At 44.4% G+C, this 24,316-nt stretch overlaps 2 protein-coding genes across 3 annotated transcripts in view; one reads left to right on the top strand and one right to left on the bottom strand.

Annotated features, from left to right (window-relative positions):
- Nucleotides 1-24,316, bottom strand: part of ABHD12 (abhydrolase domain containing 12, lysophospholipase) — a 495,702-nt gene that overhangs the window by 433,166 nt on the left and 38,220 nt on the right. Inside the window, exon 2 of one of the 2 annotated variants that reach the window (XM_078649029.1) lies at nt 7,579-7,762. In XM_078649029.1, the coding sequence (XP_078505155.1) occupies nt 7,579-7,760 (182 nt within the window). In that variant the 5' untranslated portion in view covers nt 7,761-7,762. Of the gene's footprint in view, nt 1-7,578; nt 7,946-24,316 lie in introns of those variants that run through there. The other variant, XM_078649028.1, reaches the window with a different exon arrangement.
- The window catches only part of GINS1 (GINS complex subunit 1), a 375,966-nt gene continuing 359,815 nt past the window's right edge, over nt 8,166-24,316 (top strand). Inside the window, exon 1 of the mRNA XM_078649031.1 lies at nt 8,166-8,286. The gene's annotated coding sequence lies outside the window, so the exon portion shown is untranslated. The remainder of the gene's footprint in view (nt 8,287-24,316) is intronic.

Raw genomic sequence — 24,316 nt, 5'->3', positions numbered from 1 at the left:
ACAGGTGAAATTGTTAGAAGAGGCTAAGAAGGACTTTGCCCTTGCTGTCTGGAGGTTAAGATACTTGAAAATCAGACACTGGGGGCAGAATCCTCAGGTGAAAGCAGAAGCAACAATGAAATGTCACCCATTTAAGCAGATGCATTGGAGCATCTGCAGGATATTACACACCAGTAAAGCAGAGGCGAGGCTACCATTCCAAAATGACAGAGAGAGAGAGAGAGAGAGAAAGTTGAGGATAATATTACAGATCAGTGGGAGATGATAGCGAAAAGGGCAAATAATTTTGCTACACATGAAGGAAGAAAGAAGACTGTACCAAAACCTCTATCAATGGTATTATACTTCTAAAAAGCTCTACATTATGGACAAAGCCATAAGTAATGCTTTCTGAAGGGTCTAAGGAGAGATAGTGACATTAACCCATGTAATGTTGTCACCTCCTGCCTGGAGGGCTTCTAGAAGTTGGAACTGGATGTTATTGGTGACATTGTAGGGTCTCGATTTGCAGCATATCATTGTGTCATATTGTTGGGGTGTCCTTTGGAAACAATTTACTCATTGCACATCAGGAAAGGGAAGATTATATTGCATCTGCTTTTGGTGGAGAAGCAAGTAACACTGGTGAGATGAAGGCTCAGTAATGCTTCCATTCAGGGAAGCCTGTTACAACAAACATGGCGGATCTCTGGGATAGAGAATATGTCCAAAGTAGCTCACTTTCAGAACCAAGCAACATCCTAATACTTGGCTAAGCACTGTAATGAACTCCATTGCTCCACAATGTTGCATGTCTACAATATCCTGGAGGCTCCCCATCTGATCTAGTGGTAGGAGTTGATCTAATGTTGCCAACTTGTCCTGGCCAAGACAACTACGGGCCACCCAGAGCAGCTGCAACTCTTGAAAAGACAAACTGTCTGTCGCCAGTGCCTGGTTTGAAGAAGGGGGTCCGGACCAGGGGAAAGAGAAAAGATGGGTGATGTCGGTGGGGAGGAAATAAAGCAGTTGAAATGTTCACTGTGATAGAAAGTAATGCCCATCGATGTGTTGTAAAACTGAATATAAACCAACTTATACTGGAAAAAGCATTCCAACATTAAATAGATTTCACGCACTGGGGTGTTTAGCTGTATCCTTGTATTTAAGTAGCCAGATCTTATATTAGATTTGCCGGATACTAGTGTACTTTTTACTGCGTCATCTTTAAACTACAAATATCTAAAAAAAAAAATAAAAAAAAGTGCAGAGGCTAACCAGCAGCTATTTTTGAATGGTTCAAAAATGTCTACTACAGGTTACGGAATGGGGTTTAAAATGTACGAGATTTCATAATCCTATTGGTCTGGCAAGCACGTTTAAAGCCTCGAGTCGAGAAATGAAGTCAAGTAAAACCACGATGTATAAAAGGGTTTACTTGAGACTTTTCACCTAAGTGCCTGCTCAATTAATAATGAAGGAGCATGAAGAAGACGCCCTGCAATGCTAGAGCACTATTAGCATGACCCTGGAGTGCACGAAGTGCGATGCCAGCCTGAAATGAGCGAACGGGTTTGCAGTGTGATCAAGAACACATTTTCAAACTTAAAGCCACACATGTAGCAACCGTGTGGGGAGTAGGTCTATGTAAATAGGAAGCAGGGCTCTGCCCTTTCTGGAAAGAAACATGCTTAAAAGAATGAATGAATGAACATTTTATTGCGCGATTACTTTAAATCATTTGCAATATTCCAAAAATAGTGCAATCGCATATATATATTCCCATTTAAAATTGTGCACATTGCCTAATACTTAAGAAAAACAGTAAAATATATATCCTCATTAAAAACACCAACTGACAGCCAGCAGTTAAAAGTTGTATGCATGCTTAACAGTTTATAACCCAGTGTGGCCACACTGCGTTTTGCAGTCCTGCAGATTACTTAGAAACTCGGATAATCGAACTATAGCCTCGATCAACTCAGATGCAGTTACTCTGTGAAAGGTACCTAGTATCAGATTTTTTTACATTTTAAAATACATATTGTGCTTTGGGCAGCCTGAGGGTCTTCGTGTGTGCCAATGGAGGTAAAGCAGTTCACCCCAAATATCTCATATTTGCTACACTCGTTGATCAAAGCAGATTTGGAAAAGGTAAAACGTGGAGCAACGCTTGAGAAAATTGTTTAGGTTGTGTGGACACGGATTTGTACCCTTGGTTTGTGCAGGTGCACTGTGGAACGGCGCGCAAAGCCCGGCGCACCTGTTCCCTGACAGGATCCGGAGTCTGCCCTGCCCGGGCTCTACCCGCAGTGCAGCCACAGGCCCGATGAATGCCACTCCGCCTGCGAAGAACGGTAAGAGCAGACAGTACGACTGTGATGGTAACGCACCACTGCCGTGCGAAGCACAGTGCACCAGCACCACCCTGTAGGGCTACACACACAATGACGCCAAAGCAATTTTCAGAGTGAGGGCGGGGTCAGTCATCTGTGTTATTTCACTCAAGTCTTGGGGGGTTGTGAAAAACCCAGGTGCTAGCTACACAAAGAACAAGTGAAAAGAGCCGTGGCTAGGGCTTGAGAGTGGAAGGCGAGCAGCTTGTGTCCAATGGTGCCGTTGGGAGTATGTTGTCCCAAATATGGCTGAAGCATTGTGTGGTGGGTAGTGTGCTACATTTACAGATAGCATATTTTCCATTGAAATGGCCTGCTGATATGGGCACTAAATTTGCATTATGCATTCACTATATATCCATGGCCCTCCAACCCCGCCTCTCTGCTTGCCCTAGCACAGCTTCAGCTGCTAACTATACTTTATGCTACATTACAATCGCCATGAGTTCCAAAGCACTGATTGACAGGGCACCCACATCGTTGCCAAACCCCATGCGACACTTTGGGCACACTAACAATGTCACTTAGAGTCCAGAGGCACCATCTCAGATAAAAGGGCTGAGATGGCCAGGTGGTGCATGCTGGTGTGCAATGAGACACAGTTGTGGACAATCCTCCATATTCACCAAATATGTGTCTTCGCCCAAAGGATGGAAGATGCAGCCTAAAAATCAATGCAGCTTATGGCTCATAAATGGCTTTTCATTTGGGATTTTAAAATTTCAATTTAGATGGACTTGGGCTGACACACAACAGTGATGCGCACTGCAAACAAACTAATACTTCACAATCGTACTGCCACACACAGCGTCATGACGAGATGAGAAGAGGAAAGGAGAGAGAGACAATATGTGGAAAAGAAGCAAGAAAAGAGCACAAAATTAATTAAAAGAAAACTAGAGAAGCAGGTTGATCAAGGCAGGGAAAAAAGAACGATGGAGAAAGAATGAATGGGGCGGTTGAAGCGAGCAATGGATTGGTAAAGCGAAAGAGAGCAGAGTGAGAAGTAAAATTCTAGACATGGGAGCCAAAGAAGGGATAGAAGGGTAAATTGCAAAGTTCAAAAAAAGGGCTTGGACATTTATTGTATTCGCGCAGAATTTGGCTGACACCGGAACTATTAGCTTATCGGCAGGGCCTAGAGTAGGTCTTTAGATTACCTGGTGCCCTAAAAAACCATGGGTCACGTACATCCAACAAACCTTTACCCAAATAGGCTGTGCGAATCATTGGACCACTACAACAGACCTCAGCGGGGTCACTAAGGCTTCAGTTAAGAGCTCGTACTGGCAGCATAAGACACACACCTACATTGGGCAAGCGGGAACAGGTTCTCTAGCCAGGGGCGGCTCCTCCAAGTGGGAGGAGGAGCATCGCCCCAATGCTTTCTCACAGTGCGAGAAGCGAAACATAAAATAGTATTTTAAATACCATTTTATGTTTCTGCTTCTCGCACTTTGAGAAAGCAGAAGGGTATGCCTGGTTGGGGATGAGAAGGTCTGCTGGAGTCTAGGGGCGGAGTGGCTTGCCCACTCTTGAGTGCGCTGACTGTTAGGTCAGCCCCAGGGCCGACCAAACTAGTCATACGCACTTTGATTTTTCTCTATGTAGGCTGCATGCAGCCTACATAAAGAAAATGACCTCCCCATAGACGCCTGAATTGGTGGCATCCCAACCAATCACAACGCTGCCATTGCAGCCTTGTGATTGGCTTTGGGGAGGGGAGGGGAGGGAGGCTGCCTGTGGCTGCTTCCTGTTCAGATGGACGACAGGCCAGCAAATGCAAAGGTAAGTTAACTGAAGTTTTTTTTTTTTATTAACCCCACGACCCCCCCCCCCCCACCCGCGAGTCATACCGACCGAGACTGTCTATACCCACTGTATTTCTTGAATTTAAAGTAGATTTTAAACTGGAGCCCTTTTTTGATGAGGTTGAGCCCCTATCAGCAAAGACAGTATATTTGAAAAGTTGTTATGGGACGCTTCCTTTGTGTTCTTTTACTTCTAAATGGCGACGAGTTCCCAGGGATCTGGAAGGAACTTTACCTCTTTGTGCTGGATCCAATGAAACCATTGAACATATTCTGCTTTTTTGTCCAGCTTATAGGGAATATCAGGGAAAATGGATACTTCCACTTTGCCGGCTCCTGGGCATACGAGCTTATCTGCTATGCATGTGGAGACGAAGGTCCAAATATCTACAGTCCAGCGATCCTGGTTCCATTGCAGTTTGACTTGCACACATTCTGGATGCAAACTGTTGTTCTAGCTGGGATGATTTTTGTAGTCATTTAACCAAGTATCAACTGATTGAACTAATCATATGTTTTATGTACTTTTATGGCCTTGTGCCGATAAAGGGAAGGTTAGATTTATTGCAGATGCAGCAAGGCTGTGTAAAGTAGTGTGCAAATAACTTTATTTAAATATCTATACTAGCTGCATATAAGAATAAAGTTGTCTCTTTCTGTATTTTCCAATGGTCTATTGATGGTAGGACATACAGGGAATTGCATTATGCAAACAATATGTTATGTTACGAAATGAGACTTCTCATGTGTATACTGCTACTGTTAGTTTCTCTTGTAAAGTTTGCACATTTAATATCGAGATATCTTTGCTAAAACCATAGGATGATAACAGCTGCAGTTGTTTTTTGCAGATATTGTTTAATGGCAAGTTGTTTTTATATGGTATGGTTATTTAAAATGACATGGATATTTTAAGATATGGAAATGTTTAATTGTAATTTTAATGGAATTGTTACAATTAAATTTATTTTATTGGGTTTTAACTGAATAAAGATCCTTGTTCTGTAAATGACAAAGTGAAGACTTAAGGAAGGAGAGAGGGTGTCTGCAGGGAAGGATGGATAGTGGATCACACACACTATCTAAATTCCCTTGCAGTCCAGCAGTCTAGGGAGCTAATTTAGAGGTGGATAGTAAAGAAAAATACCCTTATTTATGAAGCAAGTGCTAACTCTGGAGGAGAGTCCACCAGTGGAATTTATTTAGTATGTTGTACACCCATGATTCCAGATGCAGACGAGAGTGCGGAAGAGTTTCCCTTGTATTGTTTCTGACTTAACCAATTAAAGGTTAAGTAAAAAAAAAACTAAAAAAAAAGGTCTTTTATTGAACAACTGTTATATTTTCATTTTGTTACATCTATGATTATAATACCTTCAATTGCATGTTCCCAATTATTTTCAGGGAGAAAAATGGAAGTACTCCTGAAGCCAGGATTAAATGCCCCCCCCCCCCCCAAATAAAAATAATGTAACATAATTGGGAGCTGCAGTCAATAGGTCAAGGGAGTCACAGGTCGAAAAAAAAGTTATGGAAACCACTGTTTATAAGTCATTGTCGGGCATTTGGTTCTCTGTCTTGCACTCTATTGTGAGGAACAAAACAAAAACCACCACTTTGCATAGCACTTCACAAATATGGGCCGGACACACACACCCACGTCATTTTGCACAGCACTACATATCACTATGAAACACAGAGTCATGCAGAGCACAGTACACCACCATGCTACACACCACTGTGAGACATACACAGCTGTTACGAGCACAACATACCACCACCGCCGCCCTGAATAGCACTGCATACCACCGGAAGAGAGTGAGACACAAACACTCACACACACACACACACACAGGGATGCGAGAAGTACAGCACACCCAGCACTGTACACTACCTTGACGAAGAGAACACCATGGTGGATCGGTGGATCGCACTGTATACCACAGTAAGAACAAGTGCAGGAACAGTGTGGAGCAGAGCACACAACTACCCAACACTGCACACCTCGGTGAGAAATAAAAAACAGGGAGCTGTAAGCCACTGCCAGTTGGGCGGCCATGTACCCTCGCGTCATCAGAACACCGTGTTTCCAGTGCTTGGCTATTCTGAACAGACCATTGGCATCCGGCCTGCCACTCAAACGAAAACAACTTCCAGAATATTTTATATCACTAAATTAAACCTCAGAAGTAGAAACATTATGTCCAGACTACACGAGAGAGGCTGCAATTGTAACTGCGAGGGACTAATACCACTGAGCTGGGAAGAATACGGCATACAACTATAGTGGAGGAAAAACAACCACGTACACTACTGCATACCACTGGGTTTTGGAGCCAGGAACCCTAGAGGCCCAGGTGTGGACGCTACTTAAGAAGGCCACAGCACAGGAAGAATAACATTACCTATTTGTTTTACATCAGTTATTAAAACCAAGTAGTACACCTTGTTTTCAATATCGGCATCCTTTTCGGGGAGGGTAGTTTCCCCGTCATGGCTCACCAAATCACGTGCAAAATCGAGACTAGTGAGGGACACTCCATTATGTCTCGCTACAAAGAGCACCCTGCTGACGCTGCAGATTGAGCACCGAAACACACAGTCACCGTTCCATTCTTGTGGCCACCACCGTCCTGGGTCAGCACTGCATTACCACCCTGGCCCCCGAGTGCAGTGCTTCCGTGATGCAACCCACAGCTGACATGAGGCCCACGTGACACCGTCGAAGGCTTGATGCAGACCACAGCTGGGATGCGCTGCTCACAAGTGGCGGTGTCCTCAAAAGATGCAATGTTCTGGTACCCAAAGGTCAAAGAAACGCGGTGGCTGCATGTGTTTGTGAAAAGGTGTTATTTGAAATACCAAAAGAACGTCGTGCCTACAGAAAAGACGCGTCCATAGGAGACGCAGTGCCACACATGATACTGTGCCTACCTAAGGCAAACGTACCCCAGTTAGATAGTGCATCATGCATAGCAGCGTGGACAGGTCGTGAAGCGTTTGGCAGGTCCTCGCAGCACTATTAGGGGAAGCATCGCTCCTCGATCTGCGGTCCTTGCGCGATGCGGGGGCCGCCTGAGAGATGGATGGACCGCTCCAGGGATGCAGACGCGAGGCGATGCAACAGACCCCCTTTGCTATGTTATATTCATCTGATCTGTGCAGCGCACTATCCCCAGGGAGGGTATCCTAGCCCTGGATAGGAGTGAGCCTAGCCTACAATTAATGCTTATACACCCATGCTCCCATCCCAAGAGATGCACTGGACGGGTTCCTGTGATTAAGAGACTGTCTCAAATGCAGTGCCCGCAGCAGAGTGGCCAAGCCTCCCAGTGCCCCCAGCAGACGGCGCCCCCTGCCGGGCAGCATGCTCCTCCGCCCCCTTCGCTCACCTGGTGAACCTCTTCATGACTCCCGCGCCCTCGGAATGGTGGTGCTCCGGGGCCCCCTTGGTGCTGCCAGCCAGCCGCAGGTTATGGTTCAGGCGGCAGTCCTTGTCCAGAGGGCTGAAGCTCTCATGTCCCGCGGGGCTTCGGCGGCTGGTGACTGCGGCAGGCTCCTGCCTTCTTTTCATCACTGTCCCGGTCAAAACACACACAAAAAAACACAAAAAGACAGGCAGCTCAAGTCAGGGTAATCAGGGGCATTTGGAAACCTGCGGGCTCTGCTCCCTCCTCAGCTGACATTCAGCACTAAGATACCCGGCCAGCAAAACTGCACCGCAGGCCCCGCCCACCGCTGTCACCGCCCACCAATCACAAGCCAGAGGCGGCCCGGAAGGCGGCGCACCGTTCCCAAAACTTAAGTTACGCCTACCGCTGTCAGCGCTAGCCAATCAACGACTAACAATGGTTCCGCACTGGCTCGCTGTTACAAAACACCAATGATAGGTCACTAGATGGGCGGGGCAGGACACAGAAACCTTAGTTACAGGCTCCGCCCAACGCTTTCGCGTGCAGCTAAGCAGGCCGAGGGGAAGACATGCAAGCAGAGCTTAGAGGACAGACTAATAAAGGCAACAGCACAACCTTGCTCTCAGACCCTGCTTCGATAAGCACCATATCACCCTTGCAGAATGAGGAGCGTCAGTAAACCCAGAGGTAACGTACATGGAGAGAGAATACACACGAATCTAAAAGAAGTGAAACCACCACCACAGGTTGGCACCATTGCGGACATCTTGAAATGGCACAAGCTGCGCTGATGAGTGAAAGTTGCAGGGTTTATACATGTGTTTTCTGGCAACTGAACACTAACGAGGCAGAGTGAAGTAACAAAATATGACACTCTTGGTCTTAACAGTTCCTTGAGCAAGCTATCAACGGTGCCTGAAAACTGGCTATTTATAACAAAGTGAACCCCCAATAAAATAGAAGACAAATAACATGAATATTTATCTACTTGCAGTGCCCATAAAACTGTGGCCGTCAAACTTATTTATATCGATATCTCCGGAAGAAAAAAACAAATCGTGACATAATATGATTACTATACATTAAGTTAAGTGGTGTTTGCCTGGGTTAAATCCAAATATAACAAAGTGAAATCATATTCAGTCGTTTAAGCGTGCCACCGCACCAAATATTAGATGTAAAGTGAGCCCAACAATGACAGGGCCAATCAGGGCCAGACTGGGAACCCAAACCGGCCCTGGCAAAGTGCTCAGCAGGCCCCCTGGGTGGGGCTTTGCGGCCGAGCTGTTTGCCAGGGCCGGTACAGGAGCCGATATTGCAGCTATGCTGCCAAAACGCCCATGTAACAAAACCGGCCCCACTCTGGCGGCCTACTGGGGAAAACGCCCGGTGCCCACCACGGCCAGTCCAGCCCTAGGGCCGATTTGGAACCCATAAGTGGCACTGGCGAATATGTTTAACCCCCAATACCTTCCTCTTTATCCTCTCATCTCTTTCTCATTAGATCGAAGCCTACCATGGTTGTGAAAGACTTCGTGGGGACATTCTGAAAGCTTCTTTGGAAATGCAGTGCGCTTATCATTTGTTTGTGTTTTGTAACTCACATTTGCTTGCTTTCTATTTGCTGGCTTTTTTAGGTCTCGCCTAGGAAGCACTTGCACTGTCTCTTTCAAACATGCTGTATCTAGGCCATGGGCTCGAAAAAACACCCATCTTTTCATTGATTCCTGTTCTTTAGAAATGCTGGCTTTTCATTGGTGAAAACACTTAGTAGTCCCTCTTTTTGGAATTTTGTATCCTCCTATGAGGACTGGCTCTCTGACATGTATTATTACTGTTAAGGTTATTTATACTTAGAAATAACTTTTTTAGTTGGCCTGCCTCTTTATTTGTTAACTGTTCTATTTACTTGTGCAATGAAAAGGGCGCTTCATTTGCTTGCCATGAGCCTACCCCTCACCCCTCCCACAACACTGCTTCAGTCTCTTACCTCCCCTAGTCTCCCCCACTACTCCACTGAGGATACTGCGGTTTTGCTCCCAACACTGCTTGCCCGTGCCTCCCCCTCACCCCTCCCACAACACTGCTCCAGGCCCCCACCATCCCACTTGAAGACACTGCTGTTTTGCTCATGGACATTGCTTGCCCACCCCCAAGCACTGAATTCTTACATTTCTAGCGTATAGCACACCTATCTATGTGCTCTTGGTAAATGAAACAATCCGGCAGACACCAGACTTGAACTGGGATCCACAGCTCCCCAGTCGGGAGCTCTCTCCGATGCTCCATATCCTTTGCCTGATCATGCTGCAGGGTGCAGTACTATATGTGGAAAAAGAGGTCCCACAAAACACCTAGTGATAGCCTGTGGTAATGCACCCTCACAACACTGCTAGCTGTTTACTGCTGGCTCTTTAGATGTTTTGATGTACTGGACGCGTCATTGTTTTTGTAAAGATGTTTAAATATTAGTAGAGGATATTATTTTTGTTTTATTCACAATAGCATTTGATTTTTAGTGATTTAAAACATTCAGCAACTATTATTCCATTTTGAGTCTGTTTTTCATGAAACCCGTTTATCCCTTTGTTGTGTACACAATTATTTATACCATGTAGGCGATTACCATTCTAGGATGCCTAGCACATGTATTCGCCTGTGGTTCAGCAGTATTTGTCCTTTATCAACGTGTCTGGCTATGTATGCTTAGGACACCAACGTGCTCATAGCCATAGAAATAACTTCACAATTCTGCTTGTTTGTTTTAGGCTGTCCAGCATGTCTTTGTCTCTCGTGTGGAGCACAGCTTGTTTATCACCTCCCTGAATGGCTCCTTGCATTCCACCATGAGTGCTCGCTTTCTGGGAACTCTTTCTGTCGCTTTCTTGAGGCACTTGACGTGCTGTATTTCTTGGAAGAGGTTTCCGGTCTCCTATCTTTCTGCTTTACTGATTCTACTTATGTTTGCCATTTTGATCATCAACCGTGCATGCCTGTGAAGAACAATGTTCTGTCTACAAGCTTGTTTATTTTGGCCGGTGCTCTTTACTAATAGCACAAATTAAACTTCCTTAATTTCACGCCCATGCCATAGGCGCTGGAAGTGGGACAGTGGGGGTTGCTGAAGCACCCTCAAAGTTACCATGCTGGAGTTCAGAAGTGTATGAGCAATAAACAAACATTTACATTTTGTTTATATCTTTTCAATTTGCTGTGCAAAGACAGATATCAAATGTAAGGCTCTGTTTTGTGAGGAAAATTGGTGTTTACTTTAATGTCTCAGACTGCAAAGTGAGAGGATATATGTGACAATCATGCTAAGTATTGGTGGTGGGAAAGGCTGTAGGATGTTATCATTTTCTAGTACAACAACATTTAAATACCAGTAAATGAACTGTACAAATATTTCAGAATATATCATAATTAAGAAAGCACAAACAAAGCAATTTTTTTGTAATTCTGAAGTGTGGTGGTAACAAATATTTTTATATGGTCAAAACAGATCCAGATCCAGATTTTGACACATTATCATTTGTGCGCAGTATAGTGTTTTCAGTAAACTATATGTCTGTGCAAATGTAATGGTAATTTCAATTAAAAGTGTGTTGCCTATAATGGCAGTGTGCTACCACACCATGCATACTTCACTGTATGACCCTACTAAACACCACCACTCTGTGTCACTCCACTCTACACAACTACTCAATGCCTCTCTACGCTCCTCCTCTCTACGACACTCTATTCCACACTAGGCCACTCCACCCTATGCCACTTCAATGCAGCCTACAACACTCTACTCCAATATACTCCACTCTACCCTACACCGCTCTACTCTAGGACACCCTGTAGCACTTATGACACTCCACGCCACTCTAAGACACCCCCAATCCACTCTACTCTAAGCCAAGCCACTCCACTCTATGACATTTTACTCACCACTACACCCTTCGACTCGACAACACTCTACGGCACTCTATGACACTCTGTGCCATTCCATTCCACTCCACTCCAATCTACGATACTCCACTCCACCACACGCCACTTCTACTCCACTCCGAAACTGTACTCCACTCTATGCCTTTCAACTCCATAACACTTCATGCCACTCTACACCACTTTACTCCATTCTCCGCAACTCCACAACACTCTACTTCAGTCTATGACACACTATTCCACTTCAGTCCAATTACGCCACTCCTCAGTACTGTACTCCACGACACTCCGCTCTACAAAAATCTACTCTATAACATTCTACTCCACTCTACTCCATGAAACTCTACTCCATTCTACAATATTCTACTCTATGAGTCTTCAACACTCTATTCCACTGCAGTCCACTTTAAGCCACTCTAGGGCGTGCTACATTCTACTCCACGACACTAAGCCACCAACCCCATGCCACACTACTCTAATCTATGACACTCCACAAAATTGTAATCCACCACACCACACTCTACTCTTCTCCACTCAGCGTCACTTCAGATCACTTTACTCCATTCTATACCACTCAACCATATGTCAGGTTTCCATGGGAGACAATAGTACCGCAATACTCCTATTTGTACTTGAAATGCTTTATCTGCTTTCACCACATCCGGAAGTAAACCTGTGATTGCCCATAAGAACAAAAAGGCAGGAAGTCAGAAGCTAAATTGTATTTTGCATTTCACAAGTCTCCCTAGTGGTACTAGGACATATGATAATGATTTTTCCGAGCTCTGCAGCCAAGAGAAAGTTGATTTGTGTGGATGGTGGTGTTGCTTTCAACACTTTCATTATGGGCTGAAAATCCCAGCATGCAAAGGGCTGTTGGCTAAAATGCCAGAACTGTTTGAAAATGCAACATATTATATTGACCCACTTGTCAGCTATGTTTTAACCACATGGGTGCTGCTGACGAGCTCAGCTCGTCATGAGGCGCAGTGGAGCTGCCCTCATGACGAGCTGAGCTCGTCACGGCCGTTGGAACGTTCGCACGCTGGGCTAATTTCCCCGCTGTGCTGAACATTCTAAAAACGGGTGTGGCCGTGAGGGCTCCGCTGCGCCTCATGACGAGCTGAGCTAGTCACCAGCACGGCGGCGCCGCATGCGGCCCCCCTCCCCCCACACAGCGGGGGGAAAACAACCTATAGCGAAGGGGTTAACAATTTACAGAGCTGTCTTGTCCATTAAAAACTGCTGGTTTTACACGAAAACCAAAAGTAATTTCTGCTCACGTATTTTACAAGGGTTTGCTCACATCATGCATTAAAGCAAGCATTGGTTATGCAAATCGTCAGTTTTTTGTGCAATGGAAGGTATTACAAAAAAATTCACAACTCCATAAGGGTGCAACATGGACAGCGGCAGAATAACCCTTCCTAATACAAAAAATAAGTAAAGGACTGGTGACAATAGCAGAAGGAACTTAACACATACAGGATAGGTAGGGGCAGATAGCCAACACAATAAAGAGCAGGTGACCAAAAAAGCAAAAGGTCCAAGCATAAAAAATGGACAGAACCCATTTTGCAACAGTCCTTCTCCCAACCAATCGTTAACTGCCTTATGCCACAGCCAAGATGGGATACTAATTCAACTGAGTCTGTATCCTTGGAGTTGACGGAATTGAGTCTGTTGAAATGTCTGAGTAAGTGTAATAGATTATCCCCTTTTAAGAAATTATAGCACCTTCAGAAGTGTATAGGAGGATGTGATCTAATTTATTTACATCAAAGGGCCCCCACCCTTCATGGAAAGTGTGATTGTTTTCAGGTCACTTTTGCTGGGGAGAAGCAACAAACATGGACAATAAGTTTTACGCAAAGAATGCAAAATATGGCAAATTTGATATATTTCGGCCAAATTCATGTTCACAACGGCCGGGATTTTGAGTCAACATTACTTAAAGTATAGTTGAAATAATTAATTAGTGATTTGCTACTTGCACATCCACATTAGCAGTGTTTGTCAGATGAAGGGCTTTGTCTATGTGGGAACATTTTAGGAAGAAATCCACATGTGTCAAGGTCTGGAGACCTGGTAAGCTAGAAAAGGTATGGTAATCTTTCGATCTCCATGACATTGCTTTGTGCACCCAACTGGATTTTGGTGCGAACAGACTCACCATGCCAGTTGACCTTTTTTGAAAAATAGAAAAAACGTTCACTTCATTTGGCGGTTCCAGTGACCTGGCAAAAATGATGTTCTTTTTAAAATGTATTTTCTTAATATGTTTTTCAACATAAGCAATACAGAGTAATAAAATTGCAGCAAAGGTAAAAGTATTCCAGTTTCATTGGGGTGTGTGCAATCTCTAGATAGGAGGACCCAGTGCTAGCTCGCTATCCTATGGTGAGAAGAAGAAAGAAGAATAAAGGGCAACAACTGCCCCTCTCCTGTCCCGCTTACGTTATGTGCTAATGTGCTGTAGACGGGAGAGGGTTGGAGGACCCATCCTCCGCATCCAAACCCAACACAATGTCTACTCAAAATTATGTTCTTTACCATTATGATTTAAACATATTTTTATTTTCTGCAGTGATTATCTCAACATTACAGCATTTGTTTTCATTACGTCGTGCAATATAGTCTGTACTGTGCACAGAAATCTGAGTATACATAACATTGCAGTTTTCTTTTTCATAACATCCCTTATAATTCTTAAACCCCCCTCCCGCAACTTCCCTTGCACTTAAGCAAACCGTCCATGTGTTTCTCATTATACTGGGTCATTTATATACATTACAGTAATATCCTCTGTTCCTCCTACCTCCGACACTCCTATCGTCAGTAATGTTCTTTACCATTATTATGCTATTCTCCTATTTTCTTTAACTTATGTATTTTCCACAATTTTCTCTTACTATAAACCAGGTGTCACCAAACAATCGATAGCGAGCTACCAGTAGCTCGCAGAAACCTTCAGAGTAGCTTCCAGGCTTGAGTTAACTTTTATCTAAGAACTACAAAAAATATTGTTGCCTTTTCCTTTTAAATTTAAGGAAAGGCAGTGTTTATTTTTTTTATTATCAGGCTGCAGATAGTAGAGCCTGATAATAAGCAGTGCTCCACACAGATTTAAGACTCATGCCGGTCACAGAAGTTCAGAACTGAAGCACTGAGGTATTTAGCTCTTAAATAAAAGTCATTGTTAACTCTGTAATGGAACATGAGAACAAAATTATGTTTCTGAATGCTTTTAAATGAGAGAAAATTAAAAGGAAGACTTAACCCAATGATTAAGTTGACTCTTCATTTTAATTTTCTTACTTTTCAAAGTGTGGCATTTACAAACAGCAGGCATCTTGCTACCAATGGCTGGTATACAGTGCCTTATTTATAATCGTAAAAATACTGTCATAATTTTCTTTTAAATGTGAGAAATTTAAAGTGAAGAAAAGTGTTTCTATGAAAGAATAAGATTTAATGTTTTTCTCTACTTAAATTAAGCCAATTGAGTCCTAATGTTTTAGGAAGCTTGTTTCTTCACTTTAAATACCTCACATTTAAAAAAATAACTGTATTTCCTGTTATAAATATGCCACCATGTCAACAGGCCCATAGGAGTCAAATGCCTGCTGTTTGTAAAGACTCTTTGACATGGCAGAAAATTAAAATGACACGTTTTATGTAATGCATTTATACATAAAGTTAACTCCTCAGTTGAATTTTCTCCCATTTCAAAGTGTCACATTTACACACTGCCGGGATCTTGCTCTCATTGTTTGGTAGACACGCTGCCCTATTTATAACTAAAAAATACAGCCATTTTTAAAAAATGGTAGAATAATGTTTCTTATTATGAACAATTTTGCAGAACTTTTTTTGCACTTTAAATTTCACCCATTTAAACGCAAAATGCTTCTATGTCTGTGTTGTACATGTGAAAGTGCTACATATAGCGAAAGGTATGTCCTGTGCCACAAATACATATGACACAGGTTCTCAGTCACCCATATACATATAACCCATTCATTCACACACGTTCAAACATCCCCACAGACCATGCACTCACTGGTGCACATGGCAGCCCCATCATAATACCCCTAGTCACAATATTTTGTTCAAACGTATCAGGCTCCATGGACATTAGGTTTAAAGTCAACGAAGCTGGGTGAGGGGGGTATCCGGTAGCAATGCATGAGTTGTTTGGCCTTCAGTAGCTCACAATGATTTTCATTAATAAGATGTTCCTCTCATTACAGAAAAGGTTGGAGACCCCTGCTAGAAAATGTTTCAAAATTTCTGTCTTTACAAATCTCTACCACTAGGGCTCAACCGTAAGCTGGCTCTGTGTCACAGGGAACTTTCAGGATATTATCTCCAACTTGTTTGACATCATGGACAAATTTAGAAGTAATATTTGATTCTTCCTCAGGAGGGCCAATAAGGGCTTCAACAGGGATTTTTCTCTACCCTTGAGCCCCTTAGCTTGCAACAGTTGTGGGCATCATTGAAGCTTGAATTCATCCAATGTTAAGTCGTCTAATGAAAGGTGGTTAAAAAGAGATAATAAAGAAAGGTGTTCCCTTGTCCAAAAAACAGTGGGTAGTTTGAGCTCAAACATTCTGTTCTGATTATGTTGATAAAAGACTAAGCTTGGCAGTTCAGGCTGGACTATTCCCATGAGGCACAGGGTCAAGGCGGATTTGCATATGGCTGGGTCTACATTGGGGTGGCATGGTGAGCAAAAGAACAATGGATTTAACCCAGATCTCTCGACTGGGAGTGAATGTAGGATCTGCTTCTTATGGTTACCCCCACTTTTTGCTTGATGCGATACTGTTTTTGATTAGTCTGACTGGGATCCTGCTAATAAGGACCCCAGTCTATCTGCTTTCTCCCTAAATAGTTGTGTTCAGTATTTAGGTACATCCCAGATTGGATACTGGGGTACCCTTATAAGTCCCTAGTACATGGTACCCATGTATCCAGGGCATAGGTATTCCAGAAGTCTCCCATGGGCTGAAGCATGTATTATGCACCCGTGAGAGACCATTCAAAATGGAACTGCAGGCCTGCCATTGCAGCCTGTGTAATCAGGACCCTAGTCTATCTTCTTTCTCCCTAAATAGTTGTGTTCAGTATTTAGGTACATCCCAGATTGGATACTGGGGTACCCTTATAAGTCCCTAGTACATGGTACCCATGTATCCAGGGCATAGGTATTCCAGAAGTCTCCCATGGGCTGAAGCATGTATTATGCACCCGTGAGAGACCATTCAAAATGGAACTACAGGCCTGCCATTGCAGCCTGTGTAAGTTGGTGCATGCACCACTTACTAAAGATATAGGCTTACTATATCGAAGGGTCACTGCACTTAAAACCTATAAGTCACCCCTATAGCAGGCCTTAACAATCCTGAGGCAGGGTGCTTGGTTCTAAGTGAGAGGGTGCCCCTGCATGAGCAGGACACCCCTGCAGCCTACGGAGTCCATTCTCCCGAGTTGTCAGTGTAGCAGCCATATACTATATAGAGGGGCACTGCGTAATCGCGCAATGACCATCTTGAAAAATAGCTGTAACGAATCCTATCATGTGTGGTATCAAACATGTTGGAATCATACCTCCATACCGTAAACGGTATGGGAGGTATGATTCCAAGCACTGGAAAAGCCCTCCGTTAGGCTCTCAGTGTTCCCGATACCAGCCTTCTGGTTCCGGACAGCACAAAATGGTTGCTGCAGACCAGAGATACATTTCTGCCCTCCTGCTGCTGAGCCAAGATCGAGCAGGGGAAGGTAGAACAATAGGCATCCTGTCACAGGGTGGTGTGACCCCCTCCCAGACAGGATTTAGTGTATTAGGGCTGGGTGGGTGCACTTGCCAGTGCCAGAAAGTCTTCCTGAGGGGCACATTGTGTGTCCCTGTGCATAGTCCAGTTCAAACAAGTCCTGGGAGTCGTTGGCACTCGCTCTAGCACGAAACTGGACAAAGGACATGGGAGTAAACTCCCCCCTGTCCAGACCCTCAGCTGGGAGGGTCCCCTGAATCTTCCCAACCCTTTCCCTAGGGTACTTAAGGGATTACCTGGATGTAGATCTTAGTATTCGCTGTCTGTGGGATAAGATTCAGATCAGACACCATTGCACTTCTACCGTCTGGGCACTCTGGACTTCGCTTGGGCCTGACTTGGCCTCCCTTCCAGTCTGCTGCATCGTCTGTGCCTGTGCATCATACAGGAACCTTCCACGGCCTGTGAAGCATCAAGGACAACCTAGGTAATCTCCCCTGGAGTGCATGAGTCACTCTCCTGCATTCGCAGGCACTGAAACTTAATCAACCGGTCTGCAGATCCTGAGCTCCTCCAGACTCTGGGCTCTGCATCACAGGTGGTGGTTTTCCACAGCTCCCGAGACCTGCTCTACCCTCTCTCCAAGTTTGAGGCTAGTAGTCCTCGTGGGGGTTTCAATAACCGAACCCTAAGTACCTCGTCCCCTTTGCAGTTGCAAATGCTTTTGTCGTCTTTGCAAGAAGATCTTCTGGCTCCAAGTAGCCCCAACCTTGAGCACCTCCAGTGATCAGAATCTTTGGCCACACTGCATCGTGGCCTGCATCTTTTGGTGAGCTGCTTGAGGTCATCTCGTGACTCCAATGCCTCAGGCCTGTGGGTCCACTTGAGGGTCATATTTGTTTTTCTTGGGTTCCCGTTTGCTCGGGCCTGCCCGGACTCCCCTGCTTGTGGTGAGTCTCCTAGACCTTGATGGTCCCAACCGTGCACCTTCTTGACTTCCGGTCTGTGCTTCATTTGCCAAGGCTTGTTGGTGCTCCCGCCGGACACCGTCCCCATAGCACTCGACATCCTTCGTGGGACAGCTCGTATACGGGTCCGGGTCACCCTCAGCGTCGCCTGGTCCTCACAGCTGAAGAGTCACTGGTCATCGTCATATTCCTGAAGCACCAGACATCGGAGGACATTCGACTTACAGGGCTCCTAGTCACTCCCGAGTGACATAGGCTCTGTCCCCTCTGCTTTCAAGTGCTCCTCTTCAAAAATCCACGTTTGGATTCCTCCGGCACTTTCTCCTCTTCCAGCAGCTGCACTTTCCTCAGTCCTCCATTGGGTTTGACTGCGGTTTCTGACGCCACTTCACAACTATGCACCCGGCTTGCCAGGGCTAGGAAACTTGGGTACCCCGGTATCCACGGGTGAGGTGGCTCTCCAACCTTCTGTCTTCAACTGGGTTTCTTCAGGGTTCACTTGGAAGGGTCCCTATACTTTAAAACAGCATCAGTGACTTGCACATAGCAGACCACGCTGTCATGTTCACACACTGCACACACTCTCAGTGGAGTCCCTATCTACTTACCTTGGGTGGTTCTGTGGGTCCACAGCAATTCTACGTCCTCTCAATATCGTCCTGACTCAAGTTGTGGTTCTTATACCACTTTCTTAGTTTATGGCTTGGTCCCCCACTGGGGCCCACTGCTTATTAGTGCTATTTACTGTGATTTCTCTGTGTAAGTATTGTGTGCTTCGTGTCTATCTCCATGTGGGAGATACTATAACGCACTAGATAGTGTTATATAATAAATACATATTTTTATAAATAGTTTGTGTTTTTTTTTCTCATTTACTCTATACTATAAAATTGCATTCTGATGAAACAAGCTGCTTTACACTCCTTCAAGACTAAGCCTTAAGGCTGCTCTCCACAACTACCACTTGGATAGCTTTCTAAGGTTGTCTGAAACCACTTAAATCACCATAAGGGTTGTCTGGACTGGTGCAAGGTGCCCACTTACATTAGTGGACATCATATACCAGGCCAGCTTTTCACAGTGAATGTTTGATTTGCTCTGCATTCCGTCAATCATCTGTATTGTATGTCTCTTGCTTTCTCGCCCTAAGTGCTCTAGTCATGCCCCGACATGGGTCCCGGGCTTACTGTGCGACTGGATTCAAGCTAGCCTGGCTGATGCCCCGAAACCGGTTCCAGGATGCTCGTTTCCAGGCCAGGGAGGACCTGGCTTGGCAGTTCGGGATGGACTGTTCCCATGAGGTGCCGGTTCAAGACTGATTTATATATGGGTTGCTCTAAACTGGGGTAGCATAGTGAGCAAAAGAACAATGGATATAACACAGATCTCTTGACTGGGGGTGAATGTTTGATTTGCTCTGGATTCTGTCCATCATCTCTGTGTCTATTGTTTTCTTGCTCCAAGTGTGCCGGGTGCCCCCCGGGAACCAATTTATAGCTGACCGAAGAGCCCAATGAGGGCAAATACTGGTCTTGGGCTGCTTGCAGGCTCGGATTGGGAAAGCGGGTAATCAGGCGATGGGCCGTTGCCCCAGTGTCCCATTTGGCCCGTTTATGGGGCCTCGAAAAACCAGCACAAGAAATTCACCTTCTTTCCCAGTCCTTAATTTGGCACCGGTATCCTGGCCCCTCCCCTCCCGTGCTGTAAACTGAGGATGGGGGCCAGGTGTAACTTTAGCCTTTGGGGCATTCTCACCTTGGTGCCCTTCCTTGCATGCATTTCCAGAAGCAGTGTTATCACCGCCGGGCCATCACATTTAGGCCATGGTGGGTGGGTTGTATGCAGGGGCTTCACAGAGGAGCAGGTTTTATTGGGCCATTCTCACGTATCCCCCCCTTGTGCAGCTGCAATGTGCTTTTTGACCCCTTCCTTGCTAGCTATATACCCTGAGGCTATAATGAGCTGGGTAGGGAGTGCGTAAGAGAAGTGGCCTTCGTAGCAGCCAGGTGTTGAGACCTCATCTCCAATGTCTATTACGAACTGTTGCGGAGAGGCGAGGGGTTGCATAAAATTGCGCTATGATCAGAGTTGCAGATGTTGAAACTAGGTTTGAGTCCCAGCGTCAGCTTACCATCCTGTGATTCTGGGCAAATCAGTATTCTCTATACCAAAAATGAAAATGAATTTAATCTTGTGTAATGTGACGGGTGCTCGTGTACATTGCTCCAATGACTTTGGGCCGACTTCACACTATACAAAATTATAACTAAAAAATAACTGGACAGATTCCAGTGAGACTAAACAGATGGTGATCCACGAAAGGGATGATCAGGGAATGTGGGTCACTTTTTCGGTCTAGCCCACGCAGCGCATGCGCTGCACAAGAAAAAGACCTTTTGGAATCGATTCACTTTTCGCCCTAAAAACGTACACGCCTTGCATTGCTTTCAATGGCAACGTGGGCACGTTTGGCGATTCCCTTGCGGGAGCGAGCTTTGACACCATATGTTTGTAATTAACTTGCAAACACATGGTGCCCCTGGCTCGCTCCCGGAAGGGAAACGCTTTGTTGATTCTCGGTCGCACTCCCCTCAACCCTCCCACGCGGCCTCTCCTGCGTGCCGACATAAACTGCATCGGGGAAAAATACATTTTTAGCGGTAAACGCTTAACTCTTGTGCTTCCTGAATGAAGCCTCTTCGAGGCAGATTTTGCTGACCTATCCTCCATCCTACTACTTACTCCCATGGGCTCTAATTCCAGCTTGCCTACACTGGTTCTTACACGACACGTTTGCCTTATTTGTTTAGTGAGCAGTGGGCCAAAAAGGGGGGAGGTGAGAAACAAATGTTAAACCTGTGGCCTTCTTGCTCAACAGCCGATGTCGCCATCGAGCAATTAACTTCCTTAGCCATTTGGCTGGTACGTCGAGTAATACCGGCTTAGGAAAGAGTCCAGCCCACAAGACTTTCCACAATCTCTCCCAAAGCAGAGGAGCCAGGCAACTCTCTTCACCCAATCCTGCCTTTACAAAGGCTGATATGCCTACACATCATCTCACAGAACTCCATTCCATCTAAATTAGTTGTTATACAATGCATTATCAAGCTCTTCTTACCAATTACCGACGCCGACCCCTGCCAGCACTCCCCAAGGCACCTTTTCCGGGGCCCCTGTCCTGAACAGCTTTGATTTAGGAGTTAGTCTAAGCTGTTTTGTGCCCTCTTTGGCAAGGTCAATGCCGTGCACCGGCACACTTATCCCAACTTTTAACTGTGCTAATATTTAATATTCAGGGATAGTGATGCGTGTTACAAATCTTTTAACACAGCAGCACCTCACTAATATTACAGCAAACCATCTCTGTGACCCCCCCCCCCATTTCTCATCTGTGAGGTCCCGTGTTGCTTCTATTTGAATGTTGTATGAAACATAAACACATAATTTCTCTGCAAATTCTCATTAATAGAGTCACCCGCATTAAAATACATTCAATGAAACGTATCTAAACAATCGGTTTACGGATCATTTAAAGTCCTCAGGGCAAAACTCTGCAACAGTGCTGGCTCTGTCAGGGGGCCCCTGAAAGGCTATGGCAAGGGGCAGGGCCCACGATGCCCAAACCTTAAAATGTCTCAGTTTAAGGCGTTATTAAAGGTCATCAATATAATCCTATCTACCGTTTGTGCTAGGCGACTGCTCCTCGTTTCATGGCTCAGTTATTTGACAACATTCTGCATAGCTATTATACAAGGACAAGGGAACCCAAAGTAATTCGGTAGGGACATTGGGTAGTATCATGTTATAGAGAACAGTGGTCCCTATTCTAAAAGAATAAACAAGGGGAGATAATCATACACTAGATAGAAAGTATGTCAAAGTCAAAAAGTCAAAAAGTTTTTTTGTTTCGGTACTCTTTCGAGGACCACAAAATTATTTAAAAGAAAATACATTTGATTTTACGTACAGCTTAATACATTTTCAATGTAATTTTCAAAAATTTAAAAATCTTATAACAAACATGTTCATTTGGTGGCTTAACGCAAACAGAAATAAAATCCCTTGCATTGACAATCCTGCAAGACCGATATATGGGCTCTAAGCATGATAACCTTGCAATGACAACATTTTTATTTGGACATATAAAGAGCAGATGCTCTAAATTCTGTTTGCCCCCCTGACACAGGTTACATTGCGAGGTACTGTTTCGTCTCCAGGAAGAGGTAAAGGATAATAAGGGGAGTATACCCAGACGTAGCATCATGATCGTGCGCCTTGCACCATGGGTAAGAGTATATTCCAGATATAGCGGTTTTTGCTTATATTCTTGGGAGTCAGCATAAGTCTTGTACATAGATAATTTAGTACAGTGGGAGTGATCAAGCTCGTAACTCAGTTTGGGAGAAAAGTTTTTTTAAAATAGTTTGAGTTGTGCAGGTGTCCAAAATAATAACATTTCTGCACTAATTTTTGCTAGACGAAAAGCCTCTCCCAAGTTTTTAAGAAATGTAGAGTTAATAGTATCCTTACTAAAAGTCTCAATTTTTAACAAATGTCGTAGGGTACCCTCTTTGGAATGGAGAAGGTTATAGGCCCACCTAATGAGGCTGGCTACTGATGTCGCATATGCGCTTGTGATCGTACATTCCAATCTTAATGCCTGTACTGGTGTCGAATTGGAAACTTTCAGTAACTTTTTTAATATTTTGCCTTCATTTAGGTCCATATAACTCCATTGTTTTAGGGGAATATGTTCAGAGGCGTAAGATAGAACCGGGGGGATTTTGGCTCTATAAATTTTTATTAGTGCTGAAAAATGCCTGCTTCCAGTAGTCGTATACAGGCGTGACATGGCCCCGGCATGTAGATCACTTTTCCTTTTTAAATGGTTAATTTGTTTGCTGTTGCTCATATTATGCGAAAAAATTCTACCAAGATAGGTATATTCCTTTGTCTGTTCCAAAATCTCTCCTCCCAGTTTCCATTGGTACTTCACATCTCTTTTCTTGTTTGAAAATGCAACTACTTTAGTTTTACTTATATTTGGAGTTAAGAAATGTTCTTTCGAGTAGTTGTTTAAGATATCTAAAAGACTTTGAAGACCAAAAGGTGTCAGGTCGAACATGACTATATCGTCCGCATACAGCAAAGCATGTATGCGCTGAGCGGCCATTTTCGGTGGAGTACATAGCCCTTGTTGTAGATGCGATGGTAGGTCACTCAGATATAGAGAAAATAAAATCGGGGCCAAAAGACACCCTTGCTTTAGGCCATTGGATGTTTGTATAATCTTTGACAGGCCCCTGTCACTCCCCATTTGGACTTGGCACCAGGTGTTACTATGTAGGTTCACAATTAGTTGTAATAGTGGTTCAGGGATACCCATTTTTCTCAATTTTATCCATAGTGTCGGCCTATCCACCCTGTCAAAGGCAGTAGAATAGTCTATAAAAGCTGCATATATTGGTTGAGATTTTCCAGTTACGTATTTGTCTAGTAAAAATTGAAGGGTAGCTATATTGTCCGTAACTGAATGGTTCGGTCGGAACCCAGCCTGAAACATGGGAATTAATCCCTTCGAAAATGCCCAAGATTTCAACCGGTCAAGTATTTCTGCAGCAAAGATCTTACCGCCAGCATCCATTAGAGCGATTTGTCTATAATTTCCAGCTATACTCCTTTTTCCTTTTTTATATATTGGAATTATTGTGCTTCCTTTCCACGAGTTTGGGATATTCCCGGAGTCAAATATATAATTGAATAATGGTGCGAGCATCTGGCCCCATGCTTTTTGGTCAGCTTGATAAACCTTGATAGGGATCTGATCAGGGCCGGATGCGCCCGTACTTCTTGCCTTTTTGATATTCAGGGCGATTGACACAGCCGAGGTCTTGGTGAGTTTTATATCTTTGGTTACCATTTCTTGTTCAATGTCCTTTCTCACCATTACTTTCGGGTTGGGTTTGTATAGATCTTTTAGGAATATACCCCAGTCTTCTTCTGAGACAGGGATTGCTTCTAACTTCTTTTTAG

Source organism: Lissotriton helveticus, chromosome 6 (genome assembly GCF_964261635.1).
Source record: "Lissotriton helveticus chromosome 6, aLisHel1.1, whole genome shotgun sequence".
In the NCBI taxonomy this organism is placed as follows: Eukaryota; Metazoa; Chordata; class Amphibia; order Caudata; family Salamandridae; genus Lissotriton; species Lissotriton helveticus.
The sequence above is the reverse complement of the archived record's forward strand: the minus strand, read 5'-3'. Positions and strand labels throughout refer to the sequence as shown.